General features: G+C 40.8%; 1 protein-coding gene across 1 annotated transcript; it reads right to left on the bottom strand.

The window, feature by feature from the left end:
• Positions 1–101: 101 nt before the first annotated feature.
• Positions 102–18,003, bottom strand: NDUFA9 (NADH:ubiquinone oxidoreductase subunit A9). The gene is made up of 11 exons (XM_080392139.1): positions 17,858–18,003; positions 15,872–16,042; positions 14,962–15,059; positions 14,679–14,770; positions 11,629–11,770; positions 10,392–10,494; positions 9,577–9,644; positions 9,352–9,428; positions 5,020–5,115; positions 2,959–3,025; positions 102–381 (listed from the first exon to the last, which is right to left on the bottom strand). Exons 1-11 carry the CDS (start codon positions 17,913–17,915, stop codon positions 211–213), a joined length of 1,143 nt encoding a protein of 380 aa, XP_080248265.1. The 5' UTR covers positions 17,916–18,003; the 3' UTR covers positions 102–210.
• Positions 18,004–21,834: the final 3,831 nt, after the last annotated feature.

Below are 21,834 nucleotides of genomic sequence, written 5' to 3'. Positions count from 1 at the left end.
CCAACTAAGCAACAAACTGAATTTGCTTCCATGACCTTTTAAAGAGACAAATTGCTTTTCAATGACAGGCTTCCATAATTGAAAAGACAACACTGCGGAAATACAGTTTACACGATTAATGTATTTTACTCAGTATATACACAGTTCTTCAAACAAATTGGGTCATACAAAGGCAGTTTAAGAAGTGTTATGTAACCACCTTATCAACTGTTACATGGGATATGTCTTAGCTGGTTTTGCTTCCTCCAGCTCAGCATCCAGCCAGCGGTATCTGCGGTGACGGCGCAGAACTTCAATTGCTTTTTGTTCTAGAGGTGTTGGTTGAATACCCAGGTCTTCCAAACCAGGAAGGTCAGGAAACTTCATGTCTGTTGTGTGAAACTTTAAAAAGAAGGGGTGGGGGGAAGAAAACAAAAACAAACAAAAAAAAAACAAAAACAAAAAGAGGGAATTCACTTGATAGAATGAACAGCATTACGCCCATCATTCACATACTAAAAAAAAGTACTCTGCACTTATATATGAGGTCACCTTTTTTCTTTTATGGATGTACGCTAATTTGTTTCCATAGTACTAGAAACATTTTAATGTATCTCAAAATAATTTTTAACAAAATGGCAGCTCTCAGGACAGTCTACTACAATTTCAAGGCTGCTGATGTAAGACTGTTTCCCCTGATAAAGAACCCCACAATACAATACACTGCTGCACCTTGTAGATCTGAAGACCTATCCAAACATAAATGTGGACTCAGCCAACTGTGTGTCAGTCCCAGTTCCTTGACCGATTTTGGCAGCGTTTTCCCCTGGGAGGAGAAAAACATTCGACTTGGCCCTACAGAACTATGGCGTCATTACACAAGGTATTGCGTACCCAGTGTACTTTGACAGGAGATTCAGGTGGTTTGCATCTGGCAAAAAAGCCCTTCAGGCTTCAGATTTACATTCAGGAATAAACAGCAGTGAGACATGCAGAAAAGTGTCTTCATTTTCTCTCCATCAGGTATACATTACAGGAAGATTACTGCATTGCAACCATAAAATTAGGCCAAACAAAGGGCATATTGAACTGCAATTATATACATTCTGCTTTGTCAAGAAAACTATGTTGAATTGTCACCTTTGGTAGGTTATTTGTCGCTGTTCATGGTCTAGAACAGGGTCCTGTACAGGGCAAATATTTAATTCTACTACCATATTTGCAACACATATGACCTGTATCTTAGAAAACAGGGATTTCTCTTATGCTATTATTGCTTGAAAGTTTTTTAATTCAATTGGATCTAATTTTATGTAGATTACTTAAGGATGAAAAGCTGGGAAAGAGGAACAATCAGACACACAAGTGACATGGAGAAACTGCCCTCTTACACTACTCATGCTATAGCTGAATTGCAGTAGTTTTAGTGATTTGGTGCAGGCTTATTTTATGAAATGTTACTCTATAAACTACAAAGGTGGCTAGAAGTTAGGTTTTCAGGAGATGGGACCTGGGTCAATACAGCCAATACAACCACAATGCCAACCCTCTCCAGTATGGGGGACGAGTCAGTTGTTTGGGGAAAATAAAAAAAAAAAAAAAAAAGTCTTGCACTGGACCATAAATAAGGTTACCTCCTTCATTACACATACCGTCCACAGTTTTTCACAATTATTTCCAAACAGAATAAGAAAAGTTTATTTCACAGATGGAGAAATGTAAACATAGAAATTAATTGCTTGCAGCTATTCAGTAAGCTGCTCTAAGTATACAACCCAGCTCTCCCAGATTCATGGTAGTACCCTATCTCAAATTAATTCTGGAACAATCAGGTCAAAATAGGCTATAGATACAGCATCATAACAGAAGTCATTGGAACTCCAACTCTGCAAAATAGCTGGGAGAGTACCTACAACCCTCAGAGAACAGCAAGCTCAGAGACTGTCAGAGTACATGACTATCTTTGCTAACCTACACATACGCCAACAGTTTTGCTACTAATACTTGCTAAATCCTACTTTTTCCTCGCTTGCAGTTGGGGTTTTTTGCAAAGTATTTCTCCACTCCCACTTAGACATTCTGAGAAGTTAGGAATAAACATGAAGTAGCAACCTGTGCATGAAAAACGCACTCTAATGTCAAGCGAGATTTTGGGCTGTATCCAGTGCTGCCAGTTCAACTTGAGTTGTTAAAAACACCATTATCTGGGTGTTATAAGTGACTTTAATGCATCTAGAGGTACATAAAATTCACTAGTTACCTAAAAGAGGGGAGAACACACACACACCTCTCTTAGCTGCACACTGCACATCCAATCTCTACTTTGGCTGTCATTTTCAATAGCATGTTTTGGGGGTGGGGGGGAGGGACACAAGAGAAGCAAGCATGAGACTTAACCACTTTTAACACTTCACGAAGGTTGGGCCCTTTCCCCACCTCATCATGTTACTTCTTGTTATGTCACCCTCTCACCAATTGTTTCAACCACTTTCTTAAATGTATTCAGAGCAATATGTTAACTATTCTTCCTTCACCAAGGCTAGTGGAAAGACTACATCATTAAGATGCCTTTTAAAAAACCCACTTCTGTTAGCGTCTCTCTCTTACTGGTTTTTGTAAGACTACATCAGATGAATCTTGGAACTGCTTTGACAGTGTATCCCCTTGGCACCGTAACAGGTCTGGACAAATCAGAGTGAGACTGCACAACAATAGCTGCAGCAATTGTATGGCAGGAACCATCACCATATTCGAGGAAGGTTATATACAAACACCTTAAAAAAATTAAAATTTTGTACTATGCAAATAGTCTGAAAGCGATTCTTTATAATCAAATTCTAGCCATTGAACTGACTGAAATACTACACCACATGATGTACACACATTTTGGTGCTCCTTTAATGCAAAACTACAAGTGCAAGTTACAAATAGACAATGAAACATTTCCCAAGAAGAATTTGTGGATTATCCTATACTTACCCGGTCCACTTTGTCTCGTGTTAACCATGGCTCAAATGGATTAATCTCAAAGAATCTTGCAACTAAACTGTAATCAGAAAGAGTATTGCAAAAATATAGTCATTATTCAGATGCACAGAAGAACACAAGAACTGGTATAAATATTTCACACTGACAGTGTGAGAGAGCTGGTACTGTAGCCATTCTTGCAAGCTATGAATTCATTAAAGCAGTGAACATGTCAGCCAGCAAGTTCTTAGCTGTGTTTCTGGTAACTTTAACTGTTGGCTACTGAATTATTCGATCTCCTATTCTTTTACTTTGGAAGGGAATGGAGGAGCAGGTATCTAGGAGTAAAAATGAGCATTAGTGGGTGAGGAAAGTAAACCTCCACATCCAGTTCCCCACACACCAGAGGGCTCACTCTTGCCCCTGCCTTTCCTCCAAGCTCTGTTCCCTAGTAGTGTAGGCAGTAGTCCAATTAGTCATGAAGTTTGATTCAGTGCCTCCATGAGAAAACACGCTTGCTGACAACTAAATGAGTTAACAGCCGTACAAACAAGACGATGGAATCTGGAGCAATCTGCATCTATAAAAAGGATGAGGATTAGTATATTTGCAGTTTTCAGAAATTAAGTTTCCCTTGAAGGAAAGAAAATCTGTCAAAGAAAAGAAAGTAACACTACAGCTCTTGCTCAGTGTCTTGGAACCAACAGTATGCAAGGTAGAATCTCTTACTGAAGCGCTCACCTGCAGATTAGGGTGTTACTAAGCTGCTGCACATACACAGAACGAGGCTTAATCACCTTTTAGATGCATTCTTGTCTCAAAAATATGGAATACCACTTACTTTAGCCCATAAAAAAGAAGCATAACACGGACTGCAGCAAATGTGAATAAAACTAATAAGCACCCACACAGCTACTTTTTCAAAAAGCTTCTCTGTGTCAGCTGAGCCATGTTAACCTCATGCCTCTACAGCCAATTAAGAAACACACACAACCGTTTAAAATGTTCTAGCATTATTCATCATCAGTTACATGAATCCAGTGTTCAAGTTCTATTACTAGCAGATTGGTAGGAGCATTCTAGTACCAGTGACTTTTTTCACTTATTAGTTTGCATTATACTAAAACTGAGGAGAACCAGCACCCCAAATATTAACACATCTCAACTATGCTAAGGGCAACTTCTGAAACAGCATTTACTGTTTGAGACAGTTTTTCAAAAGGATTTGATTATGCCTGAAGGACTAGGCCCAGGCTCAGATTTATACTGCACTTTTGCATGCACTATTCCTCAGTAGCTGCAATTCAGCAAGTCACCTTCTATCCCCAGTACACCTTGAGGCCAGAAAACAGAGCTGCAGAAGCAGGTCAGGGCACACAAACAGAGCCTTGCAGTCCATCTACTGCAGTCAACTGGTGTGATGCTACACCTTTCCCTTCTTATCTCCCAATTTATTACCATCTTCTAAAGACGTTACTGCCCTTATATCTCAGGCAAAGAAATGCTTGCTCATAACTGCACTGCTCAAATTCCCAGGTCAAGATCTCAACACAAACTTACCTCCAACACTGGCTGAGATCAATACAAAGGACTTAAATAGAAAGTCAATCAACACCCATACCCACCCTTACCCCAACTCTGCTTCCAGGGTGGCAGTGCTCACTAAACTGGAAGCACAGCTGACAGTAGCAATACCTTAAGCTGCTGCAGAAAAATCTGTCAGCACCTACAGTACACAGATTTACCCTGTAGTACTGTATAAAAGTTTGTTTAGTTTGCTACTGAGTGTCTCTACTTAGGACCTTCTGCTACTTCTTGACTCAGTAAAGCCATTCAGTGACTCTAGTAAGTTTATTAGAAGTACACTTTTCATACACTAGCTCATCAAATGCTGGCCTGTGCCTGAGCAGAAGACTCAAAGCCATTTAACGACTACCTAGGGAAAGCCAGTTTCTACAGTCCTAGCATGTTAAATAACAACTGGTAATATTAAATAACCAGTGCCACAGTTATTTATGCCTCTGTGCCACCTGGTGGATCCCAAGATCCTACTGAAGGAAGGGTCCCACTTACTGGTAGAGAGGACGTGGAAGTGGATAGGGAAGAAAGGTTCGAAAGCAAACTGCATAGATGTATTCTACCATGTCATACAGGAGGTATCGGTTAGGTCTGGAAGAAAAAACAATAAACATTCTAGGTAAGTTAGGTATACTTGAATATTTGGAGCAAGAACAAAAAATTTAAAACCCTCCACCCTGAAGCCTACCAAGGGCCTGTTTTGTTCACTCTAAATGATTTACCAGGTTTGTCGTTTTCCTCACAAGAGGGGGAACTAATTTTGGCTCTCCAGATTCTGTACTGTTTAAAATAAAGAGGGATTAAGTTAGAAAAACATATCATCCGACATCAGCAATGGTACAGTCACAAACTGCTGAATTGTTTTATCACTGCATTGGGTGCCAGTGCCCAGGTGCTGGCAGGGGTGGCTGCAGGCGCAGCCTGTGTGGAGAGGTCGGGACTGCCCTGTGCCAGGCACAGCCAGCTCCAACAGACCCACCGCAAGGCACAGCTGAGCCCCTCAAACAAGGTGGTGGTGCCACTGGTAAAACACTCTTGAAGAGGGGCAAAAATGTCACACAGGCACAGAGGACTGAGGAAAAAAGCCCAGGCACTTGAGCAGAGATTCCTGTGGCTCATGGAGAGCCCATAGTGGAGCTGATTTATCCTGAAGGACTGCAGCCAACGGAAGGGCCCATGCTGGAGCTGGGCAAAAGCATGAAGAGAAAGGAGAGGCAGAAATGAACTGTTACGGACTGCCTCCATAACCCACTGCTCCCCATCTCCCTGCGCTGCTCAGCTGAACCTGAAAGACTGAAACTGAGCTTGGGAAAACGGTAAAGGAGAGAGAGTGTTGCTTTATTCATCTTTATTTCACACTATTCAAATCTATTTTAATTGACAGTAAATTAAATTAATTTTTCCCAAGTCAAGTCTTTTTGGCCTATGACAGTAACTGGTAGGCAATCTCCCTGCCTTTATCTCAACCCATAAGCATTTCATACAGTTTTCTTCTGCTGCCCTGTTGAGGAGGGAGAGTGAGCAGCTGGGTGAGTGTCTGGCTGCTGGCCAAGGCTAACCCACCACAACCACACTGAACGAAGCATGTTCCATGTACTTTTAAAGCACAGCTTTAATGTGCTTCCTCCATGCTAACTCAAATTCTGAATACAAGGTTTCCATCGCCAAGACAGGACTGAATTTGTACAAGCCCAATTGGCAGTGCGTAACAGAAGGAAGCCAGAAAGCAAATGGTAAAATTAAGAAAGGCTTGTTAACAAAAGTTATCCCATCTTTGGTAGCAAATAGATGCAAGGAAATTGATTCACTTGCCTTTGCTCAACTAAAAGCATACTGTTCTCTTCAAAAGCAAGTGAAAGAAACAGAGGTAAATTCCCCCAGAAGAATGCATTCCCCCTCTCAAGATGGAGGGAAGGAAGCAGACCGTCTCCTGCACACCTGCAATAGTTTAAGAGAAAACTACACCACTGGGAGTTCCCATTCCTTTCTTGTTCAGACTTTGCCTTCGCATTTTAATATTCTAACTTCATAGGAGACACTGAATTACTGTTGGAATCTAAATCCCCACAAAAATGAAACCATGCTAGAGTAAGACAGTTCTGCATACTTAAACATCACACAGTCCAAAAATTCAGGAGTATGATACAAAGAACACGAATTTCAGTTTGATAAACCCAAGATCTCAAAGATGTCAAGGTCTGAGGTTGCACACATGAAAATCAAGCCTTCAACTGACGTGTTCTTCTGAAAGAACAGCAACGCTAACAACCACAAACAAAATTTGTTGACAAATGCTGGAAAAAAGACACAACCCCACATTACTACTACTTTAGTTTGTAAAAGCGAATTGGGGCAAAACATTTTAATGGATATACTTAAAGGTAGGTCTGTGTATTTGGGAGAATTCAAAAGAATTCAACACCTGACACTCCATATCAACTTCATCCAGGTGGCTGGATTATAGAACCTGAGATCAATCTGCATTTATGAAGTTACACTAAAGAACTATCATCAAAAACAGAATAGTGAGTTTTCTTCTGTTGCTAGAATTTACAAGAGAAACACAGCAGAAAGTGGTAATGTCAAATTTACTTACTCAATGAGGGGAAAAAAAAAAACCCAAACAACCAAATCTTAGTTTTCATTACTTATTACTTATCAAAAGGGAGGGGACACACAACACACTATATTTTTTGCCCTTACACTTTAACATCCTCATGCCTATCTAAAGGTAGTATAAGTCAATTTCACTTTTATCCTGATCTGTAAGGATCATGTAAGGATAGGGTTAACAACTTCAAAATGTGAAAACAAAAATAAATACTGTTTGTTCCTTTATAAATTACCAAACGTTAATACAATTTCACCAATAGAATCACACTGAAGTGTCACTACATTAGTCACAACGCTAGTAAACAGCAAGCTCTAGAGCATTAGCATTCAAGACAGATTTAACAAGTGGATGAAGCAAAACCAATGCCATGGGGGAAAGAGGGGCACAGGTAAAAAACCATACGAGATCTTCCATCATTCAGAAACAGCAATGACACTGTCATAGTTAAAACTCTATCCCACCATTTAGTTGGAAGGAGAAAAGAAGAAAGAAAGAAAAAAAAACACAAAAACCCAAACCCAAACCCACAGAAACAGAATGCTCTTTTACAAAATTACTATTTTAAACTTAAACTGGTAACTCTCTAAAAAAATAAAGAAGTGTCTCATACAGCTTCAGTCAAGGGTTATGCTGCAGAGTTCCTTTGGTCTTCCAACACTGATTTGGATCTTCAGTTTAAACCATCATTTATCCAAAGTCTTTTCAGTCGTTGTTATGTGCCTGAAAGTGTGTTCCTTGCAGTGACAGCCTGGCATCCTTGCTTGAATTCCTGCCTCTGAAACCTGGGCACTGAACTCCTGACCTTCTGTAAATTGCCAAAAAATGAGACTTTCAAACTGTAAGAACACATTCAAAGTTTAGCCAATTGCCTTTCCATTTGGCTGCAAATAGCGTTCTGTTTAGTGTGTAATTCTCAGTTTCTCCTGCAGTTAGGGCAGTTGCTGCTGCTGAGACAGTGACAAACCTAAAACCAGGCACCTCTCCTTCCTTTTTCAGCAAGCAGCTTTGGATACATGTTGACCCATTTTCAAGTTTGTCCCCATGAGATAAAATAGTCACTTAAATGGTTAATTTTGTCACATTTTGGGTTTTGCATTAGTTGTGTCCATCTGACACCTACATAACCTATTCTCTCATTAAAAAAAAAAAAACCAACAACCTGGGTTTGAATGGCTGTCTAGCATTTGTTTACACTTGCTCTTTAGTGTGACACTTTGTATCATCCCAGTGATTTGAAAGCAACCTGAAGTTACTTAATAACCTTATTGTTGCTGTTAGCAGTCTTTTCAGACCATTATTAGCTTCTTATTTTGATAGGTTTTGAGCAGAAATCCCTCAGTATGGTCGAAAAGCAGTTGAAGACCTGCTTGCTGCCTTTTCCACAACACCAGCATACAGCACAACCTAGCCTAGCTGCCCGGAGTAACATCCTCCTCAACAGTTACAGCACTGAAGAAAGTGGCATGACATGAGTAAAACCTCAACCAGCAACGACCGATCTCTGCACTATGGGAATAAAGAGCTGTCACCGCAGCAGCGTCACAAAATGTATGTGGGAAAATCAATGTAATCTCAGATAAGCTTTCTGCAAAATCCTGATAATTATAAACATTTTAATGTATATGGAGGGAAGATAGAAATATGCACATTATAGAAAAAAGGGAGCTGTTCAGCATAATTTGTATCTTGACTTATTAGCCACTATTTTCTCTATCAATGAATCTCGTGTTCCTTTTACCACATATACTGGGTGAAGACCAGTTCCAGTACTATGTTTCAGTACCAAACCATGGACCCGTTACCTTGGCATTTGCCACATTGTTTATTCTTAATACTAATGACCTATTCTGACTTGGGGCTTTTGTACACAAATTATTCCAAAAGATCCACTGTCTCTATCCATTCTAATTCCAAGTGGTTTCCACACAGCTTTAGCAGAATTTTCTTCAAATCTGTGTTGTTTAGCATGATTCCCAAGACTGCCTATTTCTTTGTGTGCACAAACATAACATTAAATGCAATGAGGCCCAAACTGGGATTTTCAGAGTACTCACAATAACAGCTTGAGTCATTTTTCCTCCCAAAAAGGAGGTGGAATTTATTGCAGCTCAAACTGTGTGCATGGATGAGAAATTAAATGTACTGTACAGCATGCCAAAAAATGACACCAAGAACAAGTACTTCAGTTAATTAGAATCAGAAAAGTAACCTACCCAGCCAAGGCGTATGTTTTTCCTTTAGCATCAGGATCCTTAATTACATTAATAATTGCTTTTGCTACATCAACCACCTGTGAGAAACAAATTCAGACAATTACTAATAGAAAACAGGAATGCATGCACACTCCCCTTTCAGAAGTGATTTACAGGGGGAAAAGAAAAACACAACACACACACACACAGAGGATTTGGGATTGTCTTGTTTTATTGAAAACTTACATATACTGGTTGCTTCACTGTTTTCTTGCCCAGAGAAATAAGAGGCACACCACCGAACCAGCGCATGTCTGATAAAAAAAAACACATACACAATTTGAGAACAAAATCTTTGAATCTTTTCAGTAAGCAAACAACCAATACATTTTGCAGTACACTGAATGTGGATCTCTTCTGAAAACTGACTTAACTAACAAAAAATAACAAACAAAAAAAAAATTGGGAAGAATTACCATCCAATTCCAGTAGCACTGTTTTCAATGCACATTTGGTTTTCTTATTAACAATGATAGGAAGGCTGTATTTACTGTTTACTTAGAGCGGTTCAGAGCTATGTCCACTTTGCAAGACAGAAACAGATTCCACCCTATCCTGCCTAGCAATTTTGTTGGCGATACATCAGATTCATTACTGTTGCTTCTGAGCCCAGAGCAACTCAAGTCGATTTTTACATTCAAGCGTTACCAATTTGAAAAACTACCTTCAGGTTAAATTACTTCGAGGGTTAAGATGACCAGACCTTAGCTCAGAACAATCTAAGTAAAATAAAATAAAAAGTAAACATCCCCCCTTAAAAGAGGAAAAAAAAAGGGAAGAAAAAAATCAAACCAAACAGCAAACTAACTAGATTCAGAAACAATTCAGTCATGAGATGAAAATGTATTGTTTCATATCATACACCTTCAGCTAACCAAATATTGTAAATTTCTGATAAAAACATACCTCTCTGCTTTTCAAAAGCAAATCACATTTTCTCTCTGTTCTCTATAGACAAGTATCCAAATCATAGATGGGTTTATTATTTCAAGTGTACATACTGGCATAATGATTGAGAAATCGGTCCTCTCTCCCAAACATCTCCGAGGGCTTCAAAATTATAGCATCTGGAAATTCTTCCCTCACTGCCTTCTCTCCAACAGCCTATCATTCAATTAAAATGAACACATTCATTAGATCCATTCTTGAACAGACCAGAAGAGCATGCCTTTTCAGAAAGTAATGCACCCTGACTACAGCACTGAAAGAAATTACACCATCAGTAGCACAAAATTATTTATATCTGAGCCATTTGATCTTTGAGATGCTATGCTAAGATAAAGGCCTCACAGAATGTCCCAGAAGTCCCATAAACATGTAGATCATTTCTTCTGTTTGAGATACAATAGTCTCACTAGTGAAGGGACACAAATTTAAAGTGACAATGTTCAAAAAGGAAGAAGCCTAAGCTAAGTACTTCTCTTGCTTATGTCAGACCAGAGCTTGGAAGAAAACAGGTTTACATAACCCATACAGCATTATCAGACCACTCCAAGAACTGCTTAAGTACAATTTGAAATTTCAGTGGCAGTTATCTACTTTTCACATGGGACTGGCCAATATGGTAAGGCCTAACTATCCTATGGAGCTGTTACACATGGAAAGCTACCAAATTTTAACCCTGGCTTTCAAAAATTTTTATACTAAAGACAAGGCAGAGTACAGTGAACTCAAACAAAACAAAAATAGCTGAAACCTGGGACAATAGCTGCATTAAAAAGAGAAAATCAGCAATAGAAAATTGTAATTCCTAATAAGGAAAAAAATAGGACACCAAACCCAGATTTATTTATTTTTTTACAAGAGCAGGTAACAATCCCACTCCAAATGCCTGAAGTCCCTCTGCACCATTCATTTTGGCATCAACTGCTAACTACTTTGCTAGGTCATTCCAGCCTTATCTGTTAGGCCTGAAATCAAATCCCAAACCATCAAACTAGTTCCTCTTTCTTAATGACAGTAATTTTAGTTGCAAAGATATTCAAGGATAAAAGGAAGGAAGAGTTTTCAGGAATATAAGTTCTATTTCCCTTCATGGCACATGAAGTACTAAGGAGGATTTCTAGCTCCAATAAGCACAGTAACTGAAAAATTCCTCAGCTGCAGAAAACATTCCATAGTAAATTCATACAATGATTTCCTTCGAACAGTTTGGGGGGGAGGAAAATAAAAAATAATAAAAAATACAAAAAGAAAGTAGGCTCTCGGAAAACACATTCAAAAGGATTCCAGACTTACTTTATTCCTGAGGTATTTGGAAGGACTTCTCATGTTAGCATTCAGGTGAGAGACATGAACGAGTGTTTCTACACCAGCTTCCCTAGCTATCTGTGCAATACTTGTAGGAATATTTACAAATTCATCTTCAAAACTGAAGTTTCTAAAACAAGGCAAAAAATAAATTTTACTTTCAGAGCAATAAACAGTGGCTGCCTAACAACCAAACAGCAATTATGTATTACTTGAATATATTTTACAAACCCATCTTGATGGACTTTGTTAAAAACGAAGTTCCCTTTCATGAGGGACTCTTCATATAATAAAAACTAGAGGAAAGTGATGTGCAACAGTAAGCTTGACTTACGGTTTTAGTGCTCTGCTTTTTCATCTGTTAAGATTAAATCAGTATGAAAAAATTCTCTTGCAGACTTGTCTGTGACAAACAGAAAAGTCTTCCCAAGTGAAAACAGATATTTATTTTTTTTAGGTGCTGCATCTTGAAATCTGAACAAAGCTGCCTTTTTACAACACCTGTCCAAAATTTCACTTGATTTGATGCACTCAATTACACTACAAAGGAGCTCAAAACTTGTGAGCAACCTAAGTTAGGGCAGATGCTAGGCACTGGGGAAGTGGACAAAAGAGACCAAGGAACAGACAGGTGCTTATGCAAATGGAAAATCTTACATTGACAGAGGAGTCAGAACCATTTCAGAGCAGCTGTAAGGGACCTCAAGGAGAAGCATGCAGAAAGAACAGCTACACTCACTTTATGGCATTCAAGGGGCCTAAATTAGGGGGTTCAATTGTAATCTGGTTTGGCATCTGATCAAGAACAATACAGAAGCTCTGTCTCCAAGCACAACTGACACTATAGGCTGGCAACAGTCCCAAAATTCTTTCCAACTATCCCAAGACTGCAAGAAAGAATTGGCTTCTCATGTCATTATACTATCCTTGTAAGCACTCCGCTCCATCTTTTCCATCTGCTTTGGGCAACAAACATCTTGTCCAAATGCCTCTCTCTCTGTCCTTATCTACTCCCACAGCTCTTCAGATCCCACTGGAGCCTAAAGAAAGCCTTAAAAATAAAAAGTTATTTTTGACCCTTCAACAACTAATCTGATCCTGGGAACCATCACTCCTGTTCTACTCACAAAAATAGATTTTAGAAACACACAAGAACGAACAACATTGCTCCTGTAACTATGGAGTTTTCAAACAACATAGTACACACAGATGAGACTGTACACTAATACTAGGCAAGAAGAAAAGTATGTAATGGCAGGCTTTGCTTTTCTTGACTGATCTCTGCTTCTAATCTTACTTTTTTTTTTTTGTGCTGAAGTTTTTTGTAGAGTTTGGGATGATTATGATGGTTAGTCTGACCTCATGTTTAACAGACCACAGAACTTCATCTCAGGGTTCCAGCATCACAATTAATACCAACACGTATAAAATACCCAAGAACATTTGTGCAATACAGTGGTAAGTTTTGGAATATACAAGTCTCTAACATGTACAAAGACTGCTCTGCTTTTGAATCTGTTGAAATTGACCAGAGTGACAAGGTTTGAAGGTTTTTAAACTAGAATGAAACCTTTTGTGGTTGTCCTCACACTTCCTTTCAATAACAAAGAAATACTCCCTTACACCACTTTTTACACCAGTCCAGATATTTTAAAGGGGGAAGTACACATGAAATACATATCTGAATGAGAAACAGAGATTACATTTCCCTTGGACCACCCGTACAGACTTTTTTTTCTTCCTTCATTCCCACAAAGAAATTTCTTCTAATTTGACAATAAGCATTTAAAATCTTTCATAATTTAGTAAAAGCACAGAACAATCCCATCAGGCTGGTCTATGTATTTTTACCTGAAGAACATACAAAAAGAACAAAAACCTTGTCAGATGCACAAGATCAAAGCTAATTTAGGTTTGGTAGGCTTTTCCCCAAATAAACTATGTTATAGACTCCAACAGTGGGACAAGGAGCTAAGTGACTAACAGAAAAAGAAAGTACCTCTACAAGTTTGAATGCGAAATCAAAGCATCTCCCAGAAGTTATGCACGATATTTCACTAAACAAAAAACAGCTGAAATTGTCTATCTGTTGGCAAGCACCTATTTTAGGAAAAATAATTCTGCAATTTGAGACTAGTAATTTGACTACTAATTCTACAATTTGAACATCAAATGGCTGTTCACAAAAGAAGAGCAACAAAGACATTATGCTTATAAACACAGATGAAACTGATATCTGCATTTGTTTCTGTCTACTATGATAGCAAAGTTATGTACTGTATAAAGGCAAATCACACAACTAATGAGGTTTTGTCTGGCAGTTCTGCACAAGGCTTTAAATAAAGTGGACATAATTGGCATGAAAAAAAAAATAAAGAGGCTATGACAGGTATTTTTAACCAAAAAATCAATATGGGAATTTTTTTTTAAATGGATTTCAAAAAGGAACTATTTTTTAAAATTATTACCAAAAAAATGCTTATGTAGCCAATACTGTCTGTGCCAAAATTCTGTCAAGGAATGATGTTATTAATCACAACCTTAGGGACTCTCCATTAGCTACTCCTGTTTATTAATATTCACAAGAGAATAGGAAAAACTTGATCATAGCTTATTCCAGTAGGCTACAATTCATCACTATGCTGAAGTGACAGGACAAAAGCCTTCTGTAATGATGTAAATATGAGCTCACAGAAACGGGTGAGCCTCTGTCAGCTACAGGAAGGCACCCATGAGACATCTGCAAGGTGTGTGAAAGCAGCACATTAAACTCTCTGACAGAACAAAAGCTATACACTAGGAAATCATAGAAAGAATGCACTTTTGAAGACCAGATCATAACCAGGACTCTAGTTAGCCATCTAAAGAAATGGAAGAACTTTTACAAGCAAAACCTCAGTTTTGCCTTTTCATAGAAGCCAAGAATAATGTCAATGTCACTGCATACTGTACACATGCTGTAAAACGTTGCTACAATGTCCAATACCTGGTGTAAATCTATCTATACAGAGAAAATGGGGGGTGGGGAGAAAAATTACCTTGTTTCCCATTCCTTTCCAACAAGATTAATGACCACATTGCTGTGTTCCATGGCTCTTCGGATAGAGTCTTTGTCCTTACAGTCCCACTCCTGTAACCAGAACATCAAATGGGAAAAAGATGAGATAATGTGTAAATAGGCATAATCAAAGAAAGCTCTTTCACACCATTGCCATTTAGAGGCTAAACAATAGCTGAAGTTCTGACTTTGACAATGATTAACAGACTTCCTTGTATAGCAATGGTATTGTATTTGATCTAAAGCCAAAGCAAAAGACTTACTAAGAAGAGAAGTTGCCCCAGGTCACCCATCGGCCGCAGATACATGAGGTCATACTGATCACAGCGATAGGGTATGATTACTTGAGATCCAATGCGACCTAAGCATTCAAAAAAACAGAAGTTCTGTTTATCTCAAACTACTACATAACTTTAAGTAGCTGAACTTCTGAATGTACAAAACTTCCTTTTTTTCCTGGTATTAAAACACAACAAATACACATAGGATATCTTGAACAGCTATCTGCAAAACTAGAAGTAGAACAGAAATAAGTTTTTGAACCTACATCATTGGAATTCTTAAGCAGGGACATACTTGAGTATTTGGGCTTGTAAGACAAAACAGAATCTCTCAAGAAGCTTGTTAACAAACAAGAACCAAAAAAAACCAATTGTGTACTATAAACACAGTACAATACCTAAAAATGTGTCATATCAAGAATATTTGCATTTTTTAAGCTGCATGGAAAGGAGAAGGAAGGGAAAAAACAAAAAAGGAAGAGTTATTTTCTAAAACTTAAATTCAAAAGGGCAATTTTAAAGAATGCAAATCAAATTCCTGCAAAAATTTTAGTAAAATGTTCTAACAAGGCCAAAACCAGAAGAATCAAATGTGTTGTACCTCTCCTCAGATTTGCATTTTATAGACTGAAAAACAGTATTTGAAGGAGAATGGCTTACTTTAATGATTTTAACAATCTTAAAACCCTTTGAAATTAAAACAGTTTTTACTAATTAATTGTCACATCTTGGCACTCTGGCACACCAAACACTATGAAAGTATCACAAAAAAAAATCACTTTCAAGATCCAAAATGCCAGAAGTTTCTAGACTATCCTGCAACCTGAATAAAAACTAGAGTTTCATTAAACAGATTTTTTTTTCTTTAATTAGTACTCCTAGGGAACATTACCTAAACGGTTGACAACATATCGTCCTAGGAAACCTGTAGCCCCAAAGACAGTGGCCACAATGCCACTAACAGAGGATCGTCCACTTCTTCCACGAGGGATCGCTGCATGATGAACTCGGCAGCGCGGCTGCAACACAGATGGTGCTGCAGCTAGCACAGAAATGCCAGGGCCTACAACACAAAACAGGAGAGAGCATGCGATACAAGCTAAAAGTTAGCAGTGTCAAACCACAGTTAATGTTATTCTTCTCATTACAGATCCATTTTCTTTAATCTCCCTCAGCAAAATTTCCCACGTCAAGACCCCTGACAGGCTATTCCAAAGACATCTGTATAGGTCAGAGGACAGCAGGCTTGAGGCAGTGGTTGATAAAAGTCAAAGACCAAACGAAGCCATGAAAGGTTATCAGTTCCTAAACAGTAAGTAAAGCTTAAATGGCTACCATCTATGTATAAGGTGAAGCACAGAGGTTAGGCAAAGAATACTTGCTAGAGGCAGGTCCCACCCGAGTACATCCACATCCTGCCTCCAGATCTGGGAACTGTGGGAAAAAGACCTCAGAATCACTCTAGATGCAGTTAACCATACTTTTCACCTCAGTCTAAACATAGCAGGCAAACGTTGCAAGAGGCAGCAGTCCTTCAATATCATAGCTCTGGAGTGAAGGGAAATGAAGAGATGCTAAGAGCCAGATTCATGATGTATTACTGCCTCAAAGCTGTTCCTTTTCTTAAGGAGATACAGAAACTTGAAGGCCATGGAAATAGGACATCACTAGGATATTGACATAAACTGACAAGGCAGCTCCAACTGGGAGTCTGGGAAGAAGAAACGTATGTCCTCTCCAACCAAGTCAGCCAAACGCAAGAAATAAATCCCTTGTAAGACATTTTTGAAATTAGAAGTGTTTAGTGTTACTACATGTCAATGCTCGTAAGAAGAAAGGAACAGATGAAATATAGAGTACATAAACGCACTACAGGCATCTGACTGTGGACAAAAGCAGACCGTAAAAGCTGTCATTGGAAAACTAATTTGAGCATGTAACAGAAATCCAGTAACTGACCTTCCAACTTTTAGAAAGTCATGGCCATAAGCATTTTCTGGGTAAGAATCTTCCCCATATAAATCTAAGTAGCAAGAATCATAATGAAAACAAGATTAGTGTTTGATATCAGAATGATGGACGCATTAAGAAAGAACAAAAAAAAATCCCACTTGTACACTGAAGGAGTACATTTTATCCTGACACTGTTAAGTATTGCCAGTTACACAGTGGCACTGATGTTGTAGCCAACAAGAATATCAAAAGGACAGGGTATGTTTCAACGTAAATTACATTCTGTTAGATCAGCTGATAGAATTCAAACCAGAAAATCCGGCAAGTTTTCAGTGCCTGAAGGAGGTGTTTCTCTACCCAAAAGTTTGCCTATCCCTCCTCTCTCCATACCCCACAAAGTGGAGTAATAAACAATACCAACAACTGTTTTGGTGGCAAAGGCCCAAATACAAGCTTTAAATATGATTTTGGTGCTTAAGCATGCTTATAGACCATGACCAGAACGTCACGGTCACTTAAGAAAGAGCAAAAGGTATCCAAACTTTTAGCCACATTTCATCCGCTGACATTCTGACAGTCCCTGCCACACAGCCTACTGTACTGCCACACCGGCAGCCGGAGCCAATCCCACGTAGCCCTTTCGGTTACAAGCCCCAGCTCCCCTAAAGAGAAGGAAGGCAGAAAGCGACCGTTTCTGCCGCAAACAGTTCTTTCCGCCCGCTGCTCTTCGGCCGGCGCCCTGCGGGCTCCCTCACCCCGTTCTACCCCGAGGGTGCCGCGGTGAGAGCAGGGAGGCCCGCGGGCAGGCAGCTGCCATAGCGCCGTGCAGGTTCAGGCGGAGAGCGCAAGGCCAGCCTGGCTCCCCGGGCCCCCGCGGGGAGACGCGGCATGGCGGCACCTGCCCCTCGGCGGCCGTGACACTCACCTGCCCTTGGCGACAGGAGGCCGCGGGCAGCCCGGGAGCAGCGAGCCACAGCCGCCATCTTGCTTCACCCAGCAGCCCCCGCGGCGGACGGCACGTGGGCAGGGCCAAACCTCTGCCCCGCTGCGCGCGCAAGCGCCCCGCCGGGCGGGGCAGTGCGGCTGCGCAGCCCCGCGGCGGGGAGCGGGGGCGCTGAGGGGTGGCGGCGCGGGGCGGTGGCGGTTCGCCGGTGGAGTGCGGCCGGTGCCCTACCGGGCTTCCTTCCGGCCCCGCCGAGCCCCGCTCCCGGGCCCTGACCGCAGCCGCGGGCAGCCGTAGTCCCTCGCGGCGGAGCAGCCGCCGGGCTGGAGCCGGCCCGGGCCGTGGGGCCGGGTTGCCGGGCCGTGCGCGCCATGGCCAGGCTGCGGTGGCCGGGCTGGGCCCGCTGGCGAAGGCGCCTCGAGTTCGTAGGCTCACTGGTCTGGAGGGTAGGAGGGAAGTTCAGAAGCCCCCAAGAGGGGGGTTCCAGAGCGAGAATGACCCCCAACGCTTGCAGGTGCATCGGAAAGCCCCAAGCTTAAATACTTAATTAAACTAAGGCAACTGCTGTCCTCCTTGCTCCAGCACCCGAGTGCTTATCTGGTGGTAAATGAGCAAAGTCCAACAATAAAATGACAGTAACTTCAGCTGCTACTGAGCTGGACTGATCAAAAACACATTTAGCAACTTAGGCCTTGAATTACCTGGCCTCATTAAATCAGCCTTACATGGAGATTAAACAATGCTATGATTACAGTTGTGCAACCGCTCTGAAATTCATAACTCCTGCTGTCATCGTAGGTCTTCCATGTTTCACTGAGACTTTTTCCCCTAAGCAAGTGCTGCTGTGAATGTTACATCGCGATCGCACACAGGGCACTCTAAATCTGCCACTTGCACTATTATAGCCTCGTTTTTCCCATGGGTTCCCATTGCTTTTTGGTCTGCGTTGAATACAAATGGCCATTCTTTTGTAACCTGGCTTACGCCACTGTAGTTAGTGCTCATATTCACCAGAAAGTTTTTAAAACATAAGTGCAGGGAAAGGCAGAACAGTCGGGGAATATTTCTGGCAATTTGGACAGATTCCAAAATACTCAAGTTTTAACTTCTGATGCAAATCCAAATGGTAGTTCTGCCAGAGCTGTGGCATAGCAGGTGATTTGGGGTTTGGGGCAAAAATCTGGATATTCTATGGACTCTGGCCATCCAGTTCTCAGCCACAAGGGCTTTTTTTCTTTGATGCATAAGTCAGATGCACGCTGAACTAAACGTGCTCATCCATTTTTGCTGGTAGCCAGGAACCACAACAGCAAGCTTCCTCTACCTCCCACCCCCAAACAACCTACCCACCGCCCCTCGCTCTGTCTTACAGTTTCACCACAGCTTTTCTGAGTGGCCCAGCCTGCCTCAATGACTTAAGGAAATCCAGTTTGTGCCGTTATGCTTAGATACAGTACAAATGCAATGGGTGCTCGTGGAAAGTGGTGCGAACTCACCAAGCAGAACTGGGTACCTAGCCAGTACCAGAAATGGCACACAGCTACATGAAAGTGTCTCCCCAGTTCCTGCATCTCACATGCCCATCTTGTTCTTGATCCAAGTCAGAGCCTCTTGCTGTGGGGATTTGACCCTTAACTGTTCTGTACAGTGACACAAATGTCCATGGGAAGTGGTTTTATAACATATTCTAAGCTTGGACCAGAAGGAGAAGGATGAATTAAGGCTAAGGCAAAAGACTATAAATCAGGAGATGTGTCTTCAGGCTTGCCACCCCCTGATTTCAGGAGAGATGAACCAGAGCTGTGTGGTTTCTATTCTCTGTTTTTAAAAGAATATTTTCCTGTTTCATCAGTGCTACTGTATGGATAAGATGTGCTAGTTGACCAGAGATGCTTGTGTCTTACAGTGATGTAATCATTAAAAAAAAAAAAAAAGGACCAGTAAGATAATGGACACATCCAAGTTATTACAGCTCCAATTACAAGTTAACTAGGTTAAATGTGCAATTTACAGGGAGCTGAATTTGATTTTGAAAACAATTTGGAACATCATATTGCTGATTAAGGGCTATCTCACTATATTTGAATCGCAGGGAAGTTAGTCAAACATCTAAAAGCAGCCTCAGGGCCACTGGCCACCTAAAATGTGTGAGGATTTATTAAGAGTCCCATACTGAGTGTTTCTGGCATCTCTCAGCTCTCCCAGATCGGGGAACAGCAGGCTGGTTGCAAATGCTGGCTTTCAGGGCTGGCAGGTATGAATGGCGTACCTCAGTTTCCACACAATCCTGCACCATTCATCTCCTTGTGGCCTTACTGTTGTTATGGAAATACTGATGTCACTCTGGTTTCTGGCTGGAGCAAGATAAGCAGGAGACCAAAGAGTCTGGTGAGCACAACCAAACAGCTTAGTTTATAAAACCATCCTTTGAAAGCTCCCTGGGGCCAACAAACACACTGGTGCTGCTGAGGTAGGAAAGTCCTATCGATTCTTCAGATTATTCAGTACATGTAAGTGATAAATAAGAACATGAGGTAATGCCTGGAACCCCATTTTCTTTCTGATTTCACCATCCTTTGAGTTCATCCAGGTGTTTCACCAGTTTAAGAAACATCTGTAGACTGTTCACTTCTGAGACCTCCCTTCGTCATGGTCACCCTTGCCCCTAATGTGGCTTTTTGGAGAGGTGTGTGAAGAACAGGCAGCAGATATTCTTCTTCCTCTGAAAACTCCTTCCTTTTCTGCTGGGTTTCTCCGCCGAGGTGTCTGGGTGACTTAGGGCAGCAGTCAGGAGGGGTGCAGGGTGGAAGGCAGGACGTACCTCTGTTCTGTACATCCTGTGCTGCGTCTGCCTCGGGGTACCTTGCATCTGCTCCATTTGCTAACTCGCTGAGCAGTGCTTGATTTGTAAGATGTTATGTAATTTCCCCAAGGTGTTAACTTCTCATCCTGCAGTTGAGGCACCTTGTGAATCAGAACGAAAGCCATTTCTGAGTGCAAGAAAACAGGCATATGCTGCAGAGTTCTTTGCATGACAGTTATTTCCTGTGATGCTACTTACAAATTTGACTTAGACGAAGCTAGACTACATGCTGCAGATGGCAGAAGGGGATCACAACATTGCCGGTGGATCAGCCGCAGGGTTAGCACACAGGAGACCAAGGGTGTATTCCCAGTTTTGCAGCTGGTCTGCTCCATGACATTTAGAAGTCATGTCACATTGTCACATCTCAACTTCATCATCCGTAAAGTAAAATAATGATGCCTACTTAGTGAAACACTTAGAACTATACTAATGTAAAGCACTATATTAGAATAAAGTATTAATATTATTGTTATTGGGTAACTATTTCCTGTAAGTAGCACATTTTTATGTTAATATCCCAATTCATCAGCTTCCTCTCTTTATATAGAATTATAACTTTTATAATACCTGTTTTGTTTTCCTAAGTCTTTTCTTAGTACTGCAGTACTTGATTGTTTTCTTCATCCTCATAAGAGTGGTATCTTAATGTATCCCAGCCTCCTCACAAATTGTCTTTCTCATAGTACACAATAAATGAGAAAAACAGATGTGACTATCTCACATTAAGACCTACATAAACAAAATATTTTAGTTCTGACAATAAAAGCTTGTTCTTAAATAAACTAAAATCTACAGCAGCTTGAATTCAGCCTCGGTTGAAATTGATGTCACATCTACATGTGGGGCCTCTGGGACAGAAGTGTCATAGGAAGAGGAGGGTGAGGGCATCCAAGCAACCAAACCTCCTGGAACTCAGAACAAGGTGCAGAGGGAGCAGGGGGTGCTCACAGCATTCTTATACCACCACTGTGAAATTGTGGGTACTTTTTGCTCCAGTGGTAACCCCAGGGAAAACAGTGAGCACCTACATCCTTTGTCTTTCCAGTAGATCTTGGATACAAGCTACGCGGTAGTTGATATTTGTCCTGTCCTG

This window comes from Falco punctatus (genome assembly GCF_963210335.1).
Source record: "Falco punctatus genome assembly, chromosome: 6".
In the NCBI taxonomy this organism is placed as follows: Eukaryota; Metazoa; Chordata; class Aves; order Falconiformes; family Falconidae; genus Falco; species Falco punctatus.
This window is presented reverse-complemented; position numbering and strand designations above follow the sequence as displayed.